General features: G+C 37.2%; 1 protein-coding gene across 1 annotated transcript in view; it reads right to left on the bottom strand.

The window, feature by feature from the left end:
• Window positions 1-20,419, bottom strand: part of LOC127429632 (collagen alpha-4(IV) chain-like) — an 81,677-nt gene that overhangs the window by 8,619 nt on the left and 52,639 nt on the right. The window contains exons 6-38 of the mRNA XM_051678760.1: window positions 17,633-17,701; window positions 17,085-17,120; window positions 16,867-16,929; window positions 16,215-16,250; window positions 15,864-15,905; window positions 15,676-15,756; window positions 14,842-14,886; window positions 14,665-14,727; window positions 14,204-14,248; window positions 14,027-14,080; window positions 13,824-13,884; window positions 13,030-13,134; window positions 12,754-12,852; window positions 12,275-12,337; window positions 11,343-11,432; window positions 10,338-10,498; window positions 9,872-9,944; window positions 8,765-8,871; window positions 8,211-8,394; window positions 7,983-8,051; window positions 7,801-7,908; window positions 7,083-7,301; window positions 6,413-6,574; window positions 5,986-6,153; window positions 5,333-5,476; window positions 5,103-5,210; window positions 3,412-3,593; window positions 3,193-3,256; window positions 2,651-2,725; window positions 2,422-2,529; window positions 2,110-2,217; window positions 1,921-1,992; window positions 1,679-1,807 (exon numbers count right to left, since the gene is read on the bottom strand). Coding sequence (XP_051534720.1) covers window positions 1,679-1,807; window positions 1,921-1,992; window positions 2,110-2,217; window positions 2,422-2,529; window positions 2,651-2,725; window positions 3,193-3,256; window positions 3,412-3,593; window positions 5,103-5,210; window positions 5,333-5,476; window positions 5,986-6,153; window positions 6,413-6,574; window positions 7,083-7,301; window positions 7,801-7,908; window positions 7,983-8,051; window positions 8,211-8,394; window positions 8,765-8,871; window positions 9,872-9,944; window positions 10,338-10,498; window positions 11,343-11,432; window positions 12,275-12,337; window positions 12,754-12,852; window positions 13,030-13,134; window positions 13,824-13,884; window positions 14,027-14,080; window positions 14,204-14,248; window positions 14,665-14,727; window positions 14,842-14,886; window positions 15,676-15,756; window positions 15,864-15,905; window positions 16,215-16,250; window positions 16,867-16,929; window positions 17,085-17,120; window positions 17,633-17,701 — 3,193 coding nt within the window. The remainder of the gene's footprint in view (window positions 1-1,678; window positions 1,808-1,920; window positions 1,993-2,109; window positions 2,218-2,421; window positions 2,530-2,650; window positions 2,726-3,192; window positions 3,257-3,411; window positions 3,594-5,102; window positions 5,211-5,332; window positions 5,477-5,985; window positions 6,154-6,412; window positions 6,575-7,082; window positions 7,302-7,800; window positions 7,909-7,982; window positions 8,052-8,210; window positions 8,395-8,764; window positions 8,872-9,871; window positions 9,945-10,337; window positions 10,499-11,342; window positions 11,433-12,274; window positions 12,338-12,753; window positions 12,853-13,029; window positions 13,135-13,823; window positions 13,885-14,026; window positions 14,081-14,203; window positions 14,249-14,664; window positions 14,728-14,841; window positions 14,887-15,675; window positions 15,757-15,863; window positions 15,906-16,214; window positions 16,251-16,866; window positions 16,930-17,084; window positions 17,121-17,632; window positions 17,702-20,419) is intronic.

The following is a 20,419-nucleotide window of genomic DNA, read 5'->3' as shown; positions in this document are numbered from 1 at the left end:
TTAATTATTATTATTATTATTATTATTATTTTATTTATGTTTAGTCATATCACTACTAAGATTATTTTTTATTATTTTAAATAATTTAATGTAAAGGTCACATTAAACAAATTGTATTTGGTTGTTAACATGTCATTCACACAGTCTCTTCCTCTCTAAAGGCCTCGATATACTTCCGGAGAAGTTCCTTTTCATTCTTCGTTCAGGGGGAAAAGCAGTTCTAAACAGCTAAGCAATGGTATACTGTTTCCGAACATTCATACACCGGTCACACCGCTGTGGGTGGCATTTAGAAGTACATTTAAATATGAGGACGCTACATGTCAAACCTAAAACAATGTGTTCAACTAAAATGTTATCAATGCTTTTATGCCTCATTCTGTGTGTAGACTTCACATGAGGTCAGTAAAAGAAGCCGTTTTAATCACTCGATGATGATTTAAAGTAATATATATGCAGTATAAAATGTTTAATTCGTCTTGTTTATATTCTGAATTCATGACGCTAATGTGCTAACACGCTATATATGGCCATTATATGCGCAACTTACATTATTATTGTTATTTATAATGACACTGAAACTATTGCAAAGATAAGTGCATAAAAGTGATGATGTTCAGAATATAGACAAAAGAATAATCATGGGCATATCTTACTTTAGACAGATGTGTGAATGGCTTTCGCTGCAGATGGCACATGAGTGAATGGGCACTTGAGATTATTTGAGAAGATTTGATTCCTTTAGTAGACTAATTAAACAAAAAAAATCGCATGACATGGTCTTGGAAAATGTCTCTTAGCGAATGATCATACAGATGTAGGTAAGCTGCACCAGGTCGCTAATAACTCTACATGCCGACGTGTTCATGTTGACTCATTTTGACTCACTAAACATCATGAACAGAACTTGCTGTCGGCATCAAGGTAGGTGGAGCTCTGGGAGCCTGGGTAGCTCAGCGAGTATTGACGCTGACTACCACCCCTGGAGTCGCGAGCTCGAACTCCAGCCAGGTCTCATAAGCAACCAAACTGGCCCGGTTGCTAGAGGGGGTATAGTCACATGAGGTAACCTCCTTGTGATCGTGATTAGGGGTTCTTGCTCTCAATGTGGCACGTGGTAAGTTGTGCATGGATTGCGGAGAGTAGCATGAGCCTCCACATGCTGTGAGTCTCTGCGGTGTCATGCACAGCGAGCCACATGATAAGATGCGCGGATTGACTATCTCAGAAGCGGAGGCAACTGAGACTTGTCCTCTGCCATCCGGCTTGAGGCGAGTAACCGCGCCACCACAAGGACCTACTAAGTAGTGGGAATTGGGCATTCCAAATTGGGAGAAAAGGGTATAAAAAAAAAATAAACAAAAAAAAAAAAAAAGGTAGGTGGAGCTATAGGTCACACCTACCGATGACGTGGACCAATAGCAGTAAGAAGATTTTTTCCTAAAAGTTCACCCCAACGAGCTGTTACAAACCACACTTTTTGGCCAGATTTTGTTCTAAATGATGTCACACCCGTTTGTTCTTCAATTATTCATCAAGTATATAGAGGCCTTAAGTGAGCCCGAAAAAGCTGCAGAGTGAACCAGACTTTATGCCGATAGCCTAAAGTCTGGCTCTATAAGACTAATTTAGTAAGAACTCCTTAATTAGAATCCAGTGGGAAATTAGCTAGGTGTACCTTGTGCACCCTGCTGTCCTTTTGGACCTCGAAGACCTGTTTGTGATGTTCCTTGCAACCCTGGGTCTCCTTGAATGCCCTTCTCTCCTGGCAGTCCTTGAGCTCCTCCATCACCTTTTAAACTCAGACCTGAAAGAGAATGAAAGAGAGAGGGAGAGAAAGTGAAAGACAATTATTTTTTCAAACAGTCAATAAGACAACATACAATTCTAACAGCACAACAGACATCACATGTCTCTCACCCCGTGACCCCATTTCACCCTTGACGCCCTTCAGGCCATCCAGTCCATGGAGGCCTGGGGGCCCCGGAGGCCCTGAAAGTGAACCACAGATATAAATTAATAAGAAAAAAAATCAGCTTGCAATGGATAAAAATACATGATTGCACTGGAACCATCAGTTTGCTTTGTCTTGTTTGAATGTATCCAAACCTCTAAGTCCAGTGCATCCTATGTTTCCTTTAGAGCCTGGTGGACCAGGGGGGCCAGGAGGGCCCTCTGGACCATGCCTTCCACATGGACCTGGGGGCCCAACAACTCCTGAAAGGTCGACACCAAATGAGAAAAGTATTTTGTTACAGTATTTACAATAACATCACCCACAATGGCATTAACAATGATAACCACTATCAACATTACTTCCACTAAGTAATACAGTTCATTAGCCTAACTCAATGTTACAACGAGGCACCATCTTATCAAACTTTAGAGCTGGAACAATCTGTTTAATAATGGATATTTTACCTTGAGGTCCACTCAGACCAGTGCTCCCAGGTGGACCAGGCAGACCAAAGGGTCCAATCGGTCCTTCAGGGCCGGGGTCACCCAGGTCTCCCTTATCACCTGGCAGAGCTGTAGGGGAGAGAGGACAGTGATTCTGGAGCACGATCCAACATTAGTGCATGTATTTCTGTATGAGAGGGTGAGGAAATGGAGGGTGAATCATATCCAGTAAAAATTAAGAAAGTCACACCTGACAAGCCATTTTCTCCAGACGGCCCTCTAGCACCTGTCTGGCCCGGTTTACCAATAGATTCACCTTTATCACCTGATCAAGACAGCACAATGAGGCTTTAAAGTACAAGAAGATTTTTAAGGTATCAAGTAGCATAAATTTTGCACAAGGGAGATTTAATGTGTGCAGAAAGTATGATGTAATTATATATAATTGTGAGTACTATACTTTATAAAGGTTGTAAGTTTGAGTGTGAGAGGTTTTAGTATACTGTATGTGAGCTTGAGTATGTTTGAGTTGAATGTAGATGGGCTCGATTATGCAATGTTGGTGCATATGATTTTGAGTATGCACGGTTAAACTTCAAGTATGTAAGGGCTGACTGTAATTGGATCTGAGTATGTAAGGGTTTAGTTAGTGTGGTTTAGAGTGTGTAAAGGTTTAATAAATGCAAATTAGGAAATTGTCAGTTGAATAAATGATGTTTTGAGTATATTTTTGAGACAGTTCACAGGGAGTAAATAAAGGATAGGTGCTGAGATATGTGCATTTTACTGTACCTTTAGGACCATCAAATCCAGGGAAACCAGGGGTTCCAGACATACCAGTCAATCCAGGGTCACCCTGCAAACAAACATTTGTTAATGACTAGACTTTCCCTCTCTTTTACTATTTAAATATAACTAAATTTGATTTGACATAAATCTATATTTTAGTGCACTCAAATAATTAACTGGCAAGAATAAAATGAAAGGATTTAAATAAAACCATCCACTCACTGGATCACCGCTGTCCCCATGGAATCCCACAATGCCCTTTGGCCCAGGCTGCCCACGTTTTCCAGGCTCACCTGGCTGTCCAGGGGTACCTGGTGGTCCACGACTGCCACTTTCAAACCCTGGGGGTCCATTTAGTCCTGGGTAACCTGGCTGGCCAGGAGGGCCTGGTGTTCCCTTATTACCTGAGAGTTAAGAGATAGAGACCACATCTGAAGCTTCCCTATGGTCTGGTCAAGATGAGGACTATTCAGCTAACAACACTGATTACCATCAACATCTTTCACCTTTTAAACTTTTGTAATTTAGGAAAAAAAAATGGTACATTTACAGATTCTAGTCATCATGTAATTTGAACATGATGGAAACAGAGTAAAGTTTGTTACAATCTTTATCAGTATCATTTATAGTCCCTTTAATCTCAATAAATTAACTCTAAATTCTTAAAAAAAGTAAGAATTAAAATACTGCAAATAATGATGTGTGGTGCAATGATATAGTCATTATCAGACATTTTGTTCCATTATTCTTCAACCCCAAAATATTTTAGATGTAACAGAGTTGACATGAAATGCCATGTTACATTAATTTATTTTCAATTCAGATGTGTGATTTATTACAAGGCACACCAAAACTGAGTGATACTGTGAGAATGTATTCAGCTATCAATTCAAATATGAAGAATATGAATTCCAAACTTACTGTGACAGGATGGAAAAAATAACGTAAGGCTTTAGGGTTAAGAGCGATAAATATTTATGAGCACTTTTCCAAGGCTAGAAGCACATATTTAGGATAGGGGGAGTAATAGTTTAACAATCGACCATTGAAAAACAATTGTTTTTATACTTTTCAAATGAAATTATATCTAAAATAATAATAATAATAATAATAATAATAATAATAATAATAATAATAATAATAATATATATATATATATATATATATATATATATATATATATATATATATATATATATATATACAGGAATAGATCACCCCTAAAATGAAAATTCTCTCATCATTTACTCACCTATATGCCATCCTAGATGTATATGATTTTCTTTCATCTGCTGAACGCAAATGAAGATTTTCTCTGCTTTTTGGTCCATACAATGCAAGTGAATGGGTGTCAACATTTTTAAGCTCCAAAAATCACACAAGTCAGCATAAAAGTAATCCATAAGACTCAAGTGGCTAAATCAATGTCTTCAGAAGCGATATGATAGGTGTGGGTTAGAAACAGATCATTTTCACATTCTTCTTCTTGTGTTTCTTCATGCATATCACCACCTACTGGAGAGGGAGAAGAATTTCTAGCAAAAAAGGACTTAAATATTGATCTGTTTCTCACCCACACCTATCATATCGCTTCTGAAGATATGGATTAAAACATTGGAGTGGTATGGATTACTTTTATGCTGCCTTTATGTGCTTTTAAGAACGTCGACATTTTGGCACCCACTCACTTGCATTGTATGGACCTACAGAGCTGAAATATTCTTCAAAAATCTTAATTTGTGTTCTGCAGAAGAGAGAAAGTCATACACATCTGGGACGGCATGAGGGTGAGTAAATGATGAGAGAATTTTCATTTTTGGGTGAGCTATCCCTTTAAATTTACAGGCACAAATATGTAAATTTCCTGAGAATAATCTAACTTAAGTACTATTTTACCAAGTTAATTCCCTTACCCCTTGCTCCAGAGAAACCAGTATCCCCCTGAGATCCAGGTGGCCCCATTTGGCCTTTCACTGGGACTGAAATTGTGTCTCCTGGAGGTCCTTGAGGCCCAATGCATCCTGCAAGATGGAGCACAAAAATTGTACATTCTAATAATGTGCACAGCACAGTCCAGATCACCTGTAATTGTGATACTGAGCAAAAGCATAACAATTAGGTGTTCTGAAGCATTTCAAAGTACCTTTCTGGCCCTTGAATCCGTTTTCTCCTGGGAAACCTGGACGCCCATCGAGCCCCCTTATGCCTTTCAGACCAAGCGCACCTTGAGGGCCAGTCCGCCCTGAGCTGCCAACACAGCCATCTTGTCCAGGTAATCCAGGTAAACCTGAGTTGCATTAACACATAACAGTGTACGGATGCAAATCAAAAGACCTAAGGCAAAAAATAGCCAGGTCTTAGGGCAAAAGTGCCCCAAAAGTGCCAAACATTTCCCAGATTTTTTAAATGATGGTGACAAACAAGATAGTTTTTTAGTATTGTATAGTTTATATATATATATATATATATATATATATATATATATATATATATATATATATATATATATATTTAAATATTTCATAATATTACATTCTTATCTAGCTCTTTTATTTTAGCAAAAGACACAAACCCAAGTCTCTATGATATCTTGGTCACTAGATATGGCTTGGGTCCTTTCTTCAGTCTAAGTCGATGAGATTTTACTAAGTCTGTTTTATCGTCTACCAGGCTGAGTTAGAGGTTTGGAAGCACCATTTATAATGTCACAAAAAAGTTTACATTCATTAAATTATAAAACTCTTAAAGCATATTGAGACATATGGGAATTGTTGCAGAGTGTCCAAGAGACTTTACCCTTTGGTCCATTAAATCCAGGTATTCCATTATCCCCTCTGGGTCCTGGAGGCCCCTGAAGGCCAGGAAACCCTTGATTGCCAGGGGTACCAGGCTTACCAGGGGCTCCTTTGGGTCCTATGCCTGGAAGTCCTAGCTCCCCAAGTGATCCTTTCTCTCCAGTGGGGCCTGAACAAATAGAGAAAAGTGACTTTTATTATTGTTCCAAACCCATATGGCTTACTTTCTTCCATGGTAAACAAAAGATGTTTTTCAGAATGTTTACGCTGCTCTTTTCCATACAATGATTCATATAATGACCAGGGGCTGGGGTCAATTTACTGAGTAATTGATGACAGAATTTTCATTTTTGGGGTGAACTTTTCTTTCAAAATCAGGTCAGTCAAATATCCCTTCTGCTTCTGTTGATACAGTGGTTTCTACTCACCTTGCTGTCCAGTGAAGCCAGGTGGTCCTGACCGGCCAGGTAGACCAGGTTCTCCTCTATCACACCGATCTGGTCTCCTACCAGGGCAACCAGGTGGCCCTGGCATACCATCTGCACCCTTTTCCCCTTTTCTACCAGGAAGTCCAGGAATTCCAAATGCACCTGCAGAAATGCAATAAAATTCAACATCTGAATGTCACTGTATTGGGATGCTTCATCTCGAATTCATTTGTAAATTTAAACACAAAAATTGAATTAAGTTCACTGTTCTATATTATTAGTTAGTTGCACTTGAATATTTCATACTTCAAAAACTTTAAGACTGACAGCTAACTACACAGTTTCCATCTGGGTGGGTGGCTCCCTCCAAACATCAAGATTTTATTTTATTTTAAGATGTATCTGAAATTACAAGGGAATGTTTATATTTTAGGTAATATACCTGTAGGTAATATTAGGTAAGTTTTTCATCAATTTTAATTACCTTTTAGATGTTTTCTTTTTTTCTGCCAGTGCACTTAAATTGTGATGTGATATGAAACATGAATGCATGCATGTATGTACGGTTTAATAATTATATTAGAATTCGAAATTGATGCTTAAAATAGTTTTAGATGACGTATATCATGTCAAACTGTACAACACCAACTCTCTATCTTTTTTGTTGTACCTTGTAATCCAGTTGGTCCAGGGGGTCCGGGGACACCTTTCGGGCCTTGGCTTCCCTGAAGCCCAGACAGCCCCATTGGTCCTGGAGCCCCGACAACCCCCTCTCCAACAGACCCCTTAAGACCATCTGGTCCACGGTTACCAGGCATGCCAGGTGGACCATCGAAACTGTTACCGTCAGAGCCAGTGTCACCTGGATCTCCTATATATCCATCTGGACCTATGGACAAGATGGCAGGATATTAGATTTGCAATATTTTCCAACTTGATAAGTTCTTGTTGAGTTTCCACACCATTTGAACAATGAATTTCCATTACTTTTCCAGTCATTTAAGACTACTGGATACAGATTTGTAAAAATTATTTGAGAGATTGTACTCACAAAAAGCAGTGTCTAGCCGATGAAATATAGAGCTGAGCATAACAAGAAAAATATATGTTTTCCTGGGCATTTTAAGATTTTATTAATTTCCATGACTTGAATGGAAATCACAGTTTTTTTTTTTTTATTTACTGATTTATTTATTTTTTCTCTAGATTTTTTAATGGTCATGGGAACCCTGTTATGAAAAAACCTATTCAATAGATTCAGAGAGGGTCTATTCAAAGATTTAATTTTTTATTTTATTTCTATATACATTTCTTTACATTTTCATAAAGTTCCGTTAAATTGTTCTCAAGCATATTGAATTTGTCTTTTGTTTTTAGATTGCCTTTACCTTTGAGTCCACTATATCCATAATCTCCAGCGTCACCTTTCTCTCCCTTGGGACCATCTGGTCCAACTCGCCCTCTGCATCCTGGATTTCCAACCTTCCCTTTGTCACCTGGAAAGAAAAGCATCTTAATGTTTTGACCATGACAAATTGCTTATGATTGCTGTGACATTTTTATACATTACCTGAAAAACCAGGCAGTCCTTTGAATCCAGGGGGCCCAGGAGTGCCAGTCCCACAGGGCAGAGTTTCACCTACCAGGAAAATCAAGACAAAAGTGTCCTTCACAAATGTCCACACAAACATAAACAGTAACATCTTCCACAATAAGTATAGTAACAGTAATAGTATTTGTTTCCCAGTTGTATACAGTACAGTTTTTCATACCGCATATAAACTTTGATATAACTTACCTTGGAGCCCTTTGGGGCCAGAGGGTCCTGGTTGACCCTCGGGCCCCGGGTCTCCTTGTTGCCCCCGTCGCCCAATGGCCCCCATCATAGATGGGCCAGGAGGCCCCATTGGACCTCTGAAGCCCTTTGCACCAACACTTCCTTGACACCCCCTATCACCTGGCAGACCAACAAGATTATCTCCCTGAGAAAGAAAAAATAAAAATTAATGACTGAATAATATGATCTAGTGCAGATTTTTTATATGCCTATGAACCCCAAATATGATGATTCCCTTCCAAGGGACCCCTTGCTAAAATCTAAAGGTAGATGTGTAATTTTCCTGTATACAGATCCATTAATACTGTGTGAAAAACTGTTGTCCATAACTGCATATATGTATACCTAAACTATACACACAGTCACTGTTGCACAGATGACAGTACTACTAATCAACTCTGCCCAATGAATCCACCAATAAACCACAGGAATTAATATTTAATGATCTATCAGTCATCTATCAAGTAGACTTTACCCCTATATACAGTCTATATTTATGACCCAGTGTGACTGACCAGAGGTCCAGGATCTCCAGGTATGCCCATCTTCCCATCAGCCCCTTTTCTGCCATTATATCCTGGTAGCCCGAATGGACCAACAGGTCCCCTGTCCCCCTTCTCTCCTTCAAACAAAGAGCATAACAGTGACAGTCAATGAAACAAATTTATTATAAGTTGCACTGAAGGGTAAATCTCACGAACAAATTTCATTGTCATATTCACAAAATATATATATGATTTTTATAATAATAATGATTTTTATTTTATTTTTATATTTAAGCCTTTGTAATATATTTAACAACATAATATATTTGTGTGTAATAAATTTAATTTATATTTGAATTATATTTAGGACCATTCAGGTTGTTTGGATTGTGACATTATTTTAATGACATTTTCAACCCAAGTTCTAATAACTAATGTGAAAAAGTAAAAATTACAAAAATGGTACCATAATGTACATTTACAATTGAACTTTACATCTAATAATAATTATCAGATATCAAATAAAATTTATGATATTTATATATATATATCTCATATATATTTTTATTTTCTATTAATACAAATTATATATATTTAATAAAATGTTTGGGGGGGGGGTAATGGTGGGGAAAATGTGCTTAATTGTCAAGAAAATAATTTCCCATATATATATATATATATATATATATATATATATATATATATATATATATATATATAAATGTTTTATATATATATATATATATATATATATATATATATATATATATATATATATATATATATATATATATATATAAACACAATGGTACTAAAAATAGGCTTTATTTTCTTTATGAAAAATATAACATTTATTATTAATTATTAATACTAAACATTTCTTGTAAGTTCTCGTAATATTTACCCTGATACTCAACTGCCAGTTTGTATACAAAAATAAAGAGTAGCATAATGCGTAGGATTCAAGTTGAACTGTAATTCTTTTTTTTTCTTTTTTTTTTTTTACCAGACATTTAAAATTCAAATATTCAGACTTTACAACAGGCAAATATCAAAGGTGTTTCACAATGTTAGGTCAGTGTATAAATGTCTAAAATATCTATAAAAAAAAAACTATAAATTGAAAATATGCTTCACCCTTTGTGCGTAACACCATGACATCTCCTTTCTCTCCTTTAATTCCTCTGACACCTGTGAAGCCTCTGGGGCCCTGAGAAACAACAACAGACACAATACATGAAGAAATCTGAAAATACACACATACACACTCAATGCACAAAGTGTTAGTATCATTAATGAAAACTAAAATGAAAACTAAATGAACATTTTTGTTAACTGAAATAAAAAATAAAAAAACATATTTGTAAAGAACTGAAACTAAAATAAAATACATGTTACAACTCCAAAACTAAGTAAAAGAAAATAAAAATGAAAGAGAAAATATTATTTTACAAAGATACACAGTATATAATACATTTTTTATTAATTACCTTTTTTAAATAGAAATAAAAACTAAATGTAAAATTCAAAAATATAATAACATTAGATGCACATTTATCATATGGTTTCAGACACACAGAGAATCTTGACTAGGTTGACATACAGTTGCACCCTCTGCACCCCTCTCTCCGAGGGGACCGACATCACCAATGGGACCCGGGAACCCCTTTCGCCCAGGATCACCAGGATCACCCATCAATCCTGGAGGGCCAGGTCTGCCAGGTAGATCACCAAGGGGGTCACATGCACAAGCCCCATCAGGACCTGAAAAGGCACAAAGAGGAACATATGCAAATGTTTTCCTACTGTCCCCTAATGGACACCAATACACATTACAACCAGCCTTACAGCAGCAAAAGTAATCAGCACCACGGACAGCACCAGCTAAGACTCCCCTATGCTTACAAGTTGACTGTAGATTTATGCAGAATTCAAATGCATGTTTAAATCCATTCCACAGTATTCCAAAGAATTTTATACTGAACAATTTATTTATTTATTTTGCAAATTCTATGTAGGCCTACTTTTGGGACTGTTTATAAATGTATGTATGTTATACTATAAAGTGGCAGTATTGGGATTACTGAAGCCACACAAAAAAATGTATGAATGTTATTGCATTAAATAAACAGACAAACCAAGTGGCACCTTTTAAGGACATAAATACAGGACAAGCACACTTTAAGCAAAACATTTCACAAAAAAGTAGTTTGCTATGTTTTAAATAATAACAGTACATAATGTTCAAATTTAACACAGAAGTATTTGGGCATTTGCTGGTTGTCAAACTTTAGTGGAACATGCCCATAGTTAATGTGCTGAACTAAACCTGTGGTTAACCCTGCTAGGACACTTGTGTGAACTTAATGGAAACTGACATCATATGTCCACAAAAAATTACTTTGAAAACAGTTGATTAATAGTAATTACAAAAATGTCTAAGAAATTTACTAGCTCTGAGAAAAGGTCTAGGATCATTTGTCTGCAGATTGGCTTGATTTTGATGATCAAATTCATACATGTTTAAGTGTGGCTTAAGTGTGTCCAAATACATTTTGGGGACACTGTTTATGGAAACAGAATTACATGTTTATGTGTCAAAACTCACCTTTCCTCCCCTGGACACCTGGCAGTCCAGGAGGCCCTCTTTGTCCGACATTTCCAGGTTCCCCACGCTTACCAGGAACGCAGTAGTAACCTGTAACAGACAGAGAGACTCAACACCATGTTTTTACTCTGTTCTATGGCATATCAATGTATTTATTTAAAATGCTGTCGTAATGCTCTCAAAGTTGCACATTCTAAGTATTTATGTATCATGTTGTGTGTAGTTACTATGAGGATAAATAAATAAATGCATGTTTGTAGTGTGTGACAGTTTAAAAAGTTGTGCTCACCACAACCTTTTGACTCGACACACATGACGAGACAAAAATGGTGATGTCACGACAGGTTGGACAAAGACAACATGCAAGTAGGCAAACAAAGAAGTATGACATACTTTGAAGAACATACAGTGACTTCAATGATATGAACACATGCATATTAGGTGAGTTGGTCCATACTACACATGCTAAATGTTTTGCTAACATGATAAACCATAATGAAAGACAGATAATGTGTTGTAAAGCACATTTGGGGAACTAGGTACATGCAACATTCAATTATATAAATGTTTCTGTTGGTATCTATAATACTTGCACTCACACATGCATGCATACAATGGTAACATTTTGTACAGGTATGCACATCCTAAAACTATGCAGATTTTTTTGTGACTTTTCATAACAGCAAGGTGCAACAGTTTTCCAGAGACAAAAAATTTGTTCGTCCACACTGAAAGTGAAATCACTGTTTAATATACAGCTATGTGGAGCAGAATTTTGGACCAATGACATTTCACTGTTGGTGGGGCCAATCAGAATGATACAGTTATGGCTGCTTATGACAAACTCTCAGATTAACATGGAAAAGAATTGATCGCATGCCACTTTATCATTTTTCTGAAGGATGTGAGAAAGAATTTCCGTATTCACCCACCGGGAGAGCCGGGATTTCCTTGTTCTCCTTTAGGCCCTGGAGGGCCCCGTTTCCCAGGTTCCCCTGGAGAAAGAGTGGTGAATCATGTTGCTAGTTTTTATTCAGAAACTACTTCATACACTCAAAATCTTATATGCATTTCATTTCATTAATTTACTTTCCCTTCATGTTTTTCCAAAACTATATGACATTCTTTCTTCAGTGGAACACAAAAGGAGATGTTAGGCAGAATATTAGTTTCAGTCACCATTCACTTTTATTGTATGGAAAAAAAAAAAAAAAAAATGCAATGAAAGAGAATTGCGACTGAGGCTAACATTCTGCATGTCTTGTGCTCCATGGAGACAAAAAAAAAAAAAAAATTGGGAAAAATGTGGGAGGATAAATAATGACTGATTTTTCATTTTTGGGTGAACTTTCCCTTTGATACCAGGTGTACTGTAAATGGGGCCATTGTGTCTTATGTAGCATCCACTTACCTGGAGAATCAAAAAAATAGGAAGATTGTATTCTTCCTGGGTCGCCTTTTTCTCCTCTCAGTCCAGGGAAACCCTGCAGACCAGATTCACCCATAGCACCTAAAAGTTAAAGAGAAAAGTAAAAACAGAAATAGGCACTGAATGAATCCAAGACCATATGTATGGGTAAAGTATATATATATATATATATATATACAGTATATGCACATATATTTATCATAAAGCTGACATTTAAGATGTTTATAGTTCACAATTCACATATGCACAAACCCACACCTATTATAGATTGTCCTGGATTGCCAGAGGGGCCAGGAATACCCATTATTCCTCTGTCACCCGGTGGTCCAGCTGCACCAGGGAGGCCTGGATCTCCAGGCAGTCCTACATAAAAATGTATACCAAATCAGAGTTCCACTTGGGCAAATTGAAGACAAAACCCAGTCCATAGACAAAACCCTGTTAACTGAGCCCACCCAATCAATACTGTCAAATCTTTAGACCAAACTTGATGCAAACTCACTCTATTTTATTTTCTTAATTATATTATGAATAAATAAAAATAAAATTAAAAATAAAATAAAATTGGTAACACTTCACAATAAGTTTCCATTAGTTAACATACAATAAGTTAACTACATTAGTTAACTTGAACTAACAATGAACAATACTTTTACAGAATTTTTAATCTTGGTTAATGTTAATTTCAACATATACTAAAAAAAAAATTTCATCAAAAGATGTATTAGTTAATTCACTATGAACTAACATGAACTAACAATGAATAATTGTATTTTTATTAACAAACATTAACAAAGATTAATAAATACTGTAAAAAATAAATTGTTCAATGTTTGTTCATGATACCTAATACATTTACTAATGTTCACGAATGGAACCTTATTGTTAAGTGTTACAATTATTATTATTTTTTTAATTGAATTTCTTAAACATGGCCCAACCCATATGGAACTCTCAAATGCATTATTCTGGATGTTTAGATGAATTAATGTAAACCATAAAGTGACAAACTGTTCATGGAGAATACCATTAACCAACTATTACACAATTACCTGTCACATTTCTGTAATAGTACTCCTGCTTTCCTTTAGGTCCGGGGTCTCCTGCGTAGCCCTGTCACACATTCACACCAGCAGTCAGACTGATAATACACTGCAGGTATAGATATCACTTACCCAATCACTTTCTATTATACAATGCAACTGTGCAACATTTACAATGCAGTCTAAAAGTTTTTTCAGAATTTGTTTGTAACCTTTGGTCCTAGGTTGCCAAAAAGACCAGGGAGACCATTTTCCCCACGTTCCCCCTGTGCAAACATAAAACTAAATTCAACACACTTAAAAAATCTTAATATTAAAAACTTTTACTGGTACGTCCATATTATGGGTCAGCTACCCACATGTACACACACACTTCAACTAAAGTGTACCTTAGGTCCTTGAAAGCCCATTCGACCAGGAAAACCTTGCGGCCCCTATGGTATTGTTTAAAAACAAATATATATTAACATCTACAGCAATTACAATTTTCTAGAATTTACTAGAATTAACACAAATTTGCACAATCTGGATATTTAACATGAATGGCACTTGATGCAAAAGAATGATTCTGATATCAGATTCTGATATTACATGTGGATTATTATGATGTTTCATTTGGGGTGTTATGATTGGTTTGTTTTTTAAGTGTTATGAGTTGGATTGGATATTTACGATTGGTTGAATTGGGATGTTATGATTAGTTGCACGGACGGTACTTGGATACGTCCCCCCAGCCCCTCCCTTAGACCCGGCCATGATTAGTTGTCTTGGAGTGTCATAATCGGATGATATGGTGTATTAGTTGATTTGAAATAGATCAGCTGATATATAAACTGGTAATTAGTCTTACTCTAGATCCAGAGAAACCAATAATTCCTTTCTCTCCTTTTTCTGCCTGAGGTCCTTCAGGACCCTGAAAGAAAATGAATATAAAATGGATAAATGAACATACAACAACACTGATAAAAATGAAAGAATACAGACATCTCACAGAGAGTCTTGCTGTTATATCAAATCTAATACTCACATCCAGGCCAGGCACTCCACAAATTCCTTTTTGCCCTTTTCCCCCCTACAAGCAGAGTAAGAAAAGAGCATCATTAAGATTTGACAGGTAAGTCATCCTCTTATAATAATCATAAATTTATAAGTATTATTATTAGTAGTAGTTTATACTGATAATCCTAAATATATACAGTATATCCACCAGGGGAGCTACCTTACATCAGTCACACTTTATATTAGGTGTCTGTAACTACTGTGTGCTAACATTAAAATACATACAATACAAAGTATTTACTGTGTAACTACATGATGTTCTACAAAACTCTCACAAGATTCACATTTACTGCTATTGAGGTTAAGGTACAGGTAGGTTTAGGAGTATGGGTAGGCTTAAGATTAAGGTTAGGGGTTAGGTTAACAGTGTAACTACAAATGTAATTAAATGCTGGAACTTTAAAAGTACAATGCAACAACATGTACAAAATAAGTGCATTGTATCAAATAAGTGCATAGTAGTTAAAGACACCTAATATAAAGTGGGACCCTGACATCCTTACAAAACTCACCAACAATGGAAAACTGAGTCCAGTTTTTTTGCCATTTTTAATACACACACACACACACACACACACACACACACACACACACACACACACACACACACACACACGCGCATTTTAAACATTCATGATTTCAAATTAACAAAATGAATACCCAAAATTTCCTGAGAGCTGAAATAAAATGGGCCTGCATCCACCAACCACTTTAGTAAGGCTTTAGTGGGTAAATAACTACACAACACTGTCAACTGCAGATAAATCCTGTGGCAATGACAGAGAGTTGTGAACAAATTTACCTTATCTCCTTTGACGTAGTCTTCTGGGTTGGGCTCCACATATTCAAAAGGTCCTGGTTCCCCCTTCGGACCTTGATCCCCCTGTAAGATACACAGAATCAAGAGCACCCTGTTAAACCCACATTCATAACTGCATAAACTACAGATATACACATTAAATCATCATTACCAACCATGTGTTTTATTACCTCATCTCCTTTCAGTCCAGGCAATGATCTTCCTGGGTCTCCCTAGAAGAAAACGGAGAAAACATCATAAAACACCACATGATTGGTTTCACATAATCCATAGACAGCAATCAGTGGAAAACAGAAGTGCTCTTTGGGAAATATAAGGCTTTAAAGACAAATAATGACTTGTTGATACTGTGTCCTACAGGCAGGTTAGATTACTGCAAGCGCAGGGGCCCTCGGACAAAGATCTTTAGGTTTTTAAATTAAATCAGATCTGATCCCATTACAGCTTTTTCCAAAATAAATATTTTTTCATGAGTGTGAACATGTGTTTGGATGAAGAGTTTAAAGAGCTTGAGAACTTACCGGTGGGCCTCTTGGACCAGTTAAACCTGGTAAGCCCTAAAAAAAAAAAGACAGAAAGAGAGAGAGAGAGAGAGAGAGAGAGAGAGAGAGAGAGAGAGAGAGAGAGCAAAATTAAGAGGCCAATTAAAAACAAGAAAGATAAAACAATTTGAACTTTATTTAAATAAGACGAATACGTTCATCTTAAATTTATTTTAAAAAAAAATGTGACAATTTTCTGTTTGCATGATACCACACGAGTAAAAATCCTGCTGATTTGTACGAGAAATTAATATGAAGTACCTTATGTTTCAGACAAAATTTGGTCGGTTAATTTTTTTTTTTTTTTTTTTTATGACTTTTTTTTCTGCAGTAAATAAATTGAGATTAATGGTAGGATTTTAGCCTCAGTCACCATCTCATCACTCTCACTGAATGGACAAAATATGAATTGAAAGGGAATGGTGACAGGAGTTGACATTCTGCCTAACATCTCCTCTTGTGTTGCTCATAGAAAAGTAATATTGGTTTGGAACAACATGAGGATGAGTAATGTCAGAATATTAATGTTTGGAATGAACTATCTCTTTAATGCCTATGGACACCTCTAAAATAAAAGGATTATTTTACATCAACACTTTTACATATGAACAATTGAAAAGACGTTGCTGACCATAAATCCCTCAGGTCCCACTTGGCCCGGTGGACCTTGCAGGCCAAAGACTCCCTCAATTCCCTTTGTACATATGCAAACAAACACACAGAAACAGAACAAACCTAACTAATAAATAAAACTGCATAATTAAAGATTACACAAATGTCATACATTATACCTCATATTAGTACTGCTATTTTGTACTAATGTACTGTTTTGAGCTATTTTGTACATACTTGTGGGCCACGCACTCCTGGAAGTCCATCAGCGCCCTGCGGATGATAGCATCAAATTAAAAAATGTGTTAAGTATAAAAAGATAAATATACATGAATACATTTATATATATATATATATATATATATATATACACATATACTATATATATATTCACACACAAACACACACACACACACACACACACACACACACACACAGACACACACACACACACACACACACACACACACACACACACACACACAGTTATTGTAATGTCTGTATAACCATCAAACTTCAACCTTTTAAAACTAATTTAAAATGTAGACAAGGCATTGTCAAACCAGCCTATCTAGTTATTTCTATTATCATATTTCACTGCATAAGAAATGAATCACATGTAATGCTATAAAGTATATGTGCTCATCTCTATGTTTGTTTTTAAATTACTCAGCAAAAGTTTCACACATGACATCTGAACACTGCTCACCCTCCTCGTGAACATGCAGAATATATTCAAATATTACTGAAAATAGGAAAGCATAAATTTATGACATTAAACATACTGGTTTTCCAGGTGTGAAAATTAGTCTATAAGATGTGTCTCCTTTTGCTCCTTTTATCCCAGGCAGTCCCTAAAAAAAACAAATAAAAAATATGGGAGTCAACATCAGGGGCTAAAAACGGTTCAAGGAACGAAACCAAAGATGAACGAAATGTTTAACAGAACGTAACCAAAAACGGGAACAAAGACCTTTTCAATTGTTCCGGAGTGAAAACATTATTTTTAAATGCTGGTAACCGGTTGAAGCTAAAGGGTTAATCACAGTAAGTTTTCGGAATTACACTGTTTCCTGGGGCTTCACTCTATTTAGTTGTACGTGATAAGCATGTGCTTTGATTCACTGCATCACACCTAACTGCACGTAGTGGATGTAGCCTTCCATGACATGCTGAAGAACTTTTTGGCAACTACATCTAATTACAAGCATGATTAATCCAGATCCAAGGGAAAATATTGAGTAAAAAGTACTTCTCACTTGTTTCTGTAATGTAATGGAGTCTCAGAAAGCAATGGTGTGGATCCAAATGCAGTTTAATAAAGAAAAGTTATAATACAACAAAAAGCAAGACTCAGATGAGACAAAAAAACTAGAACTGAAAACGGACATAACACACATTCATCGAAGGACAAGAACTGACAAAGAGCACAAGAGAACACAGGACACCAAGGGGCTAGACAAAGTAAGGAATCCAGATGGATATAGAGACCACGGAGGTTTAGGAGCAGATGCTGGAGACCATAGGGGACCAGCAACAGATGCTGGAGACCATGGGGGATCAGGAGGATGGTCAGGAGACCAGGGCGGACCAAGCGGTCAGGAGACCAGGACGGATGGCCAGGAGACCAAGATGGACCAGGTGGACGACCAGGAGAGGTTGGCAGGTTCAAGGCAACAGTAGATGTTGGCAAGGTTCAAACAAAAGGAAAGTTATTTTATATTAAACCACAAAGCAAGACTCAGATGAGATGGCTGGAGACTCAGTGGTCAGGGCGGCTGGGGCCTCAAGGCACTAAGGGATTTTTGGGCCTCGGATGCTGGCTCGTGGTCTGTGGCAGGTGCGGACGCTGGCTCACGGTCCGTGGCAGGCGCGGACGCTGGCTCACGGACCGTGGCAGGCGCGGACGCTGGCTCGCGGTCCGTGGCAGGTGCGGACGCTGGCTCGTAGTCCGTGACAGGTGTGGTCAGAGTAACTGCCGAAGTAGAGGCCGTGGTCGGCTGTACCACCGAGGTGGGGAACACTGAAGTTGAGACTACGCTGGCTCATAGTCCGTGGCAGGTGCGGACGCTGGTTCATGGTCCGTGGCAGGCGCGGACGCTGGCTCGCGGTCCGAGGCAGGCGCGGACGCTGGCTCGTGGTCTGTGGCAGGCACGGATGCTGGCTTGCGGTTCGTGGCAGGTGTGGTCAGAGTAACTGCCGAAGTAGAGGCCGTGGTCAGCTGTACCACCAAGGTGGGGAACACTGAGGTTGAGACCACCGGGACCACCAAAGCTGGGATCACCGAGGTTGTAAGAAAAGAATTTGTAAAGAAAAATTATATTACAGCACAAAGCAAGACTGAGATAAGACAAAAAACTAGTACTGAAAACTCACACTACAGACATCCATCAAAGGACAAGAACTGACAAAGAACACAGGAGAACACAGAGAATAAATACACAAAGAAATAATGAGAAAGCAAGGAACATCTGGAACTAATGAACACAAGAACCAATGAACTACAAAATTCTGAATCTATGTACTGATTATCATTGTCCCATGTCTGCCAAAGATGTTAAGTGGTCCAAACATCATCTGCAGCATGAAACTGAACTTTTGACCAAATGTTAGAAGTGAATGCACTAGGCTGCATAGGAAAGCTGTAGGATGCTCCCTTGCTCCCTAATTAGTGAATGACTTAACCTCCAGTGTGCTGTCTGTCTTCACTGGTCTCAGAACAGTTTGAAATGCACCTCATTTTCATCCGTATACAGCCTCTGAAAACAACATTTTCCAGCTTTTGGATACGTCCATTGATTTTCAATGTGATAATGCACAGTAAATGTAGGATGTTTATGGAAAGTTAGTCATATTGTCCATGCACGTGGACATTGTATTTAACACCGTGCCGTTTCACGATAAATCAATGCAATTTTTGAAACTAAACTAGAGACTCTACTCTTTTGACTCAAACAGGTTTTAATGTGAAAACTTAAGTTGGTTTCTCATCAGATTTAGTTTTGTTGCCGTTTCTCTGAAAGACAAACTCAGCTGAGATTGGCACCATGTTGTTTTGTCATATGACTCGGCGTGCTGAAAGTTTAATCCTTTAATGACAGCCTAGAACTAAGATCAGTTGGTTTAAAAAAATAAATATAATTAAGAATAGACTATAGCAAAGCCAAAACGTAATGTCCACGCATGTGGTCACCGGGTTTATTGAAAAGACGTAATTTTTTGTATATGGGCTACTGTATACACTGTTTGCTTTGATTTCTATACTGATAATTCCCCCACATGGTGGAAACAAATTAATTGCTTATATTTTCATTTATTTTGGCAAGTCCTTTATTTTGAGTGTGTTTTACCAGACCAGGTCCCATTTCTTTGTGAGATCTTGCAACACTGCTATTGGAACATCACCCACCCTTAGCAGAGGGTACTGTCATTTTAAAAAGAAAGCTATTAACTGTTCTTTTATTTCGTCTAACCGGTTACAATTTGGAAAGGAGGCTGCAGAACACCGGAACCGGAATGAAAAAATATAGTTTCTGCTCAGAACGAACCGAAATGAAAAACACAATCTAATA

Source organism: Myxocyprinus asiaticus, chromosome 39 (assembly GCF_019703515.2).
Source record: "Myxocyprinus asiaticus isolate MX2 ecotype Aquarium Trade chromosome 39, UBuf_Myxa_2, whole genome shotgun sequence".
NCBI classification, from domain to species: Eukaryota; Metazoa; Chordata; class Actinopteri; order Cypriniformes; family Catostomidae; genus Myxocyprinus; species Myxocyprinus asiaticus.
Note: the sequence above shows the minus strand (reverse complement) of the source record. Positions and strands in the feature narration are given on the sequence as shown.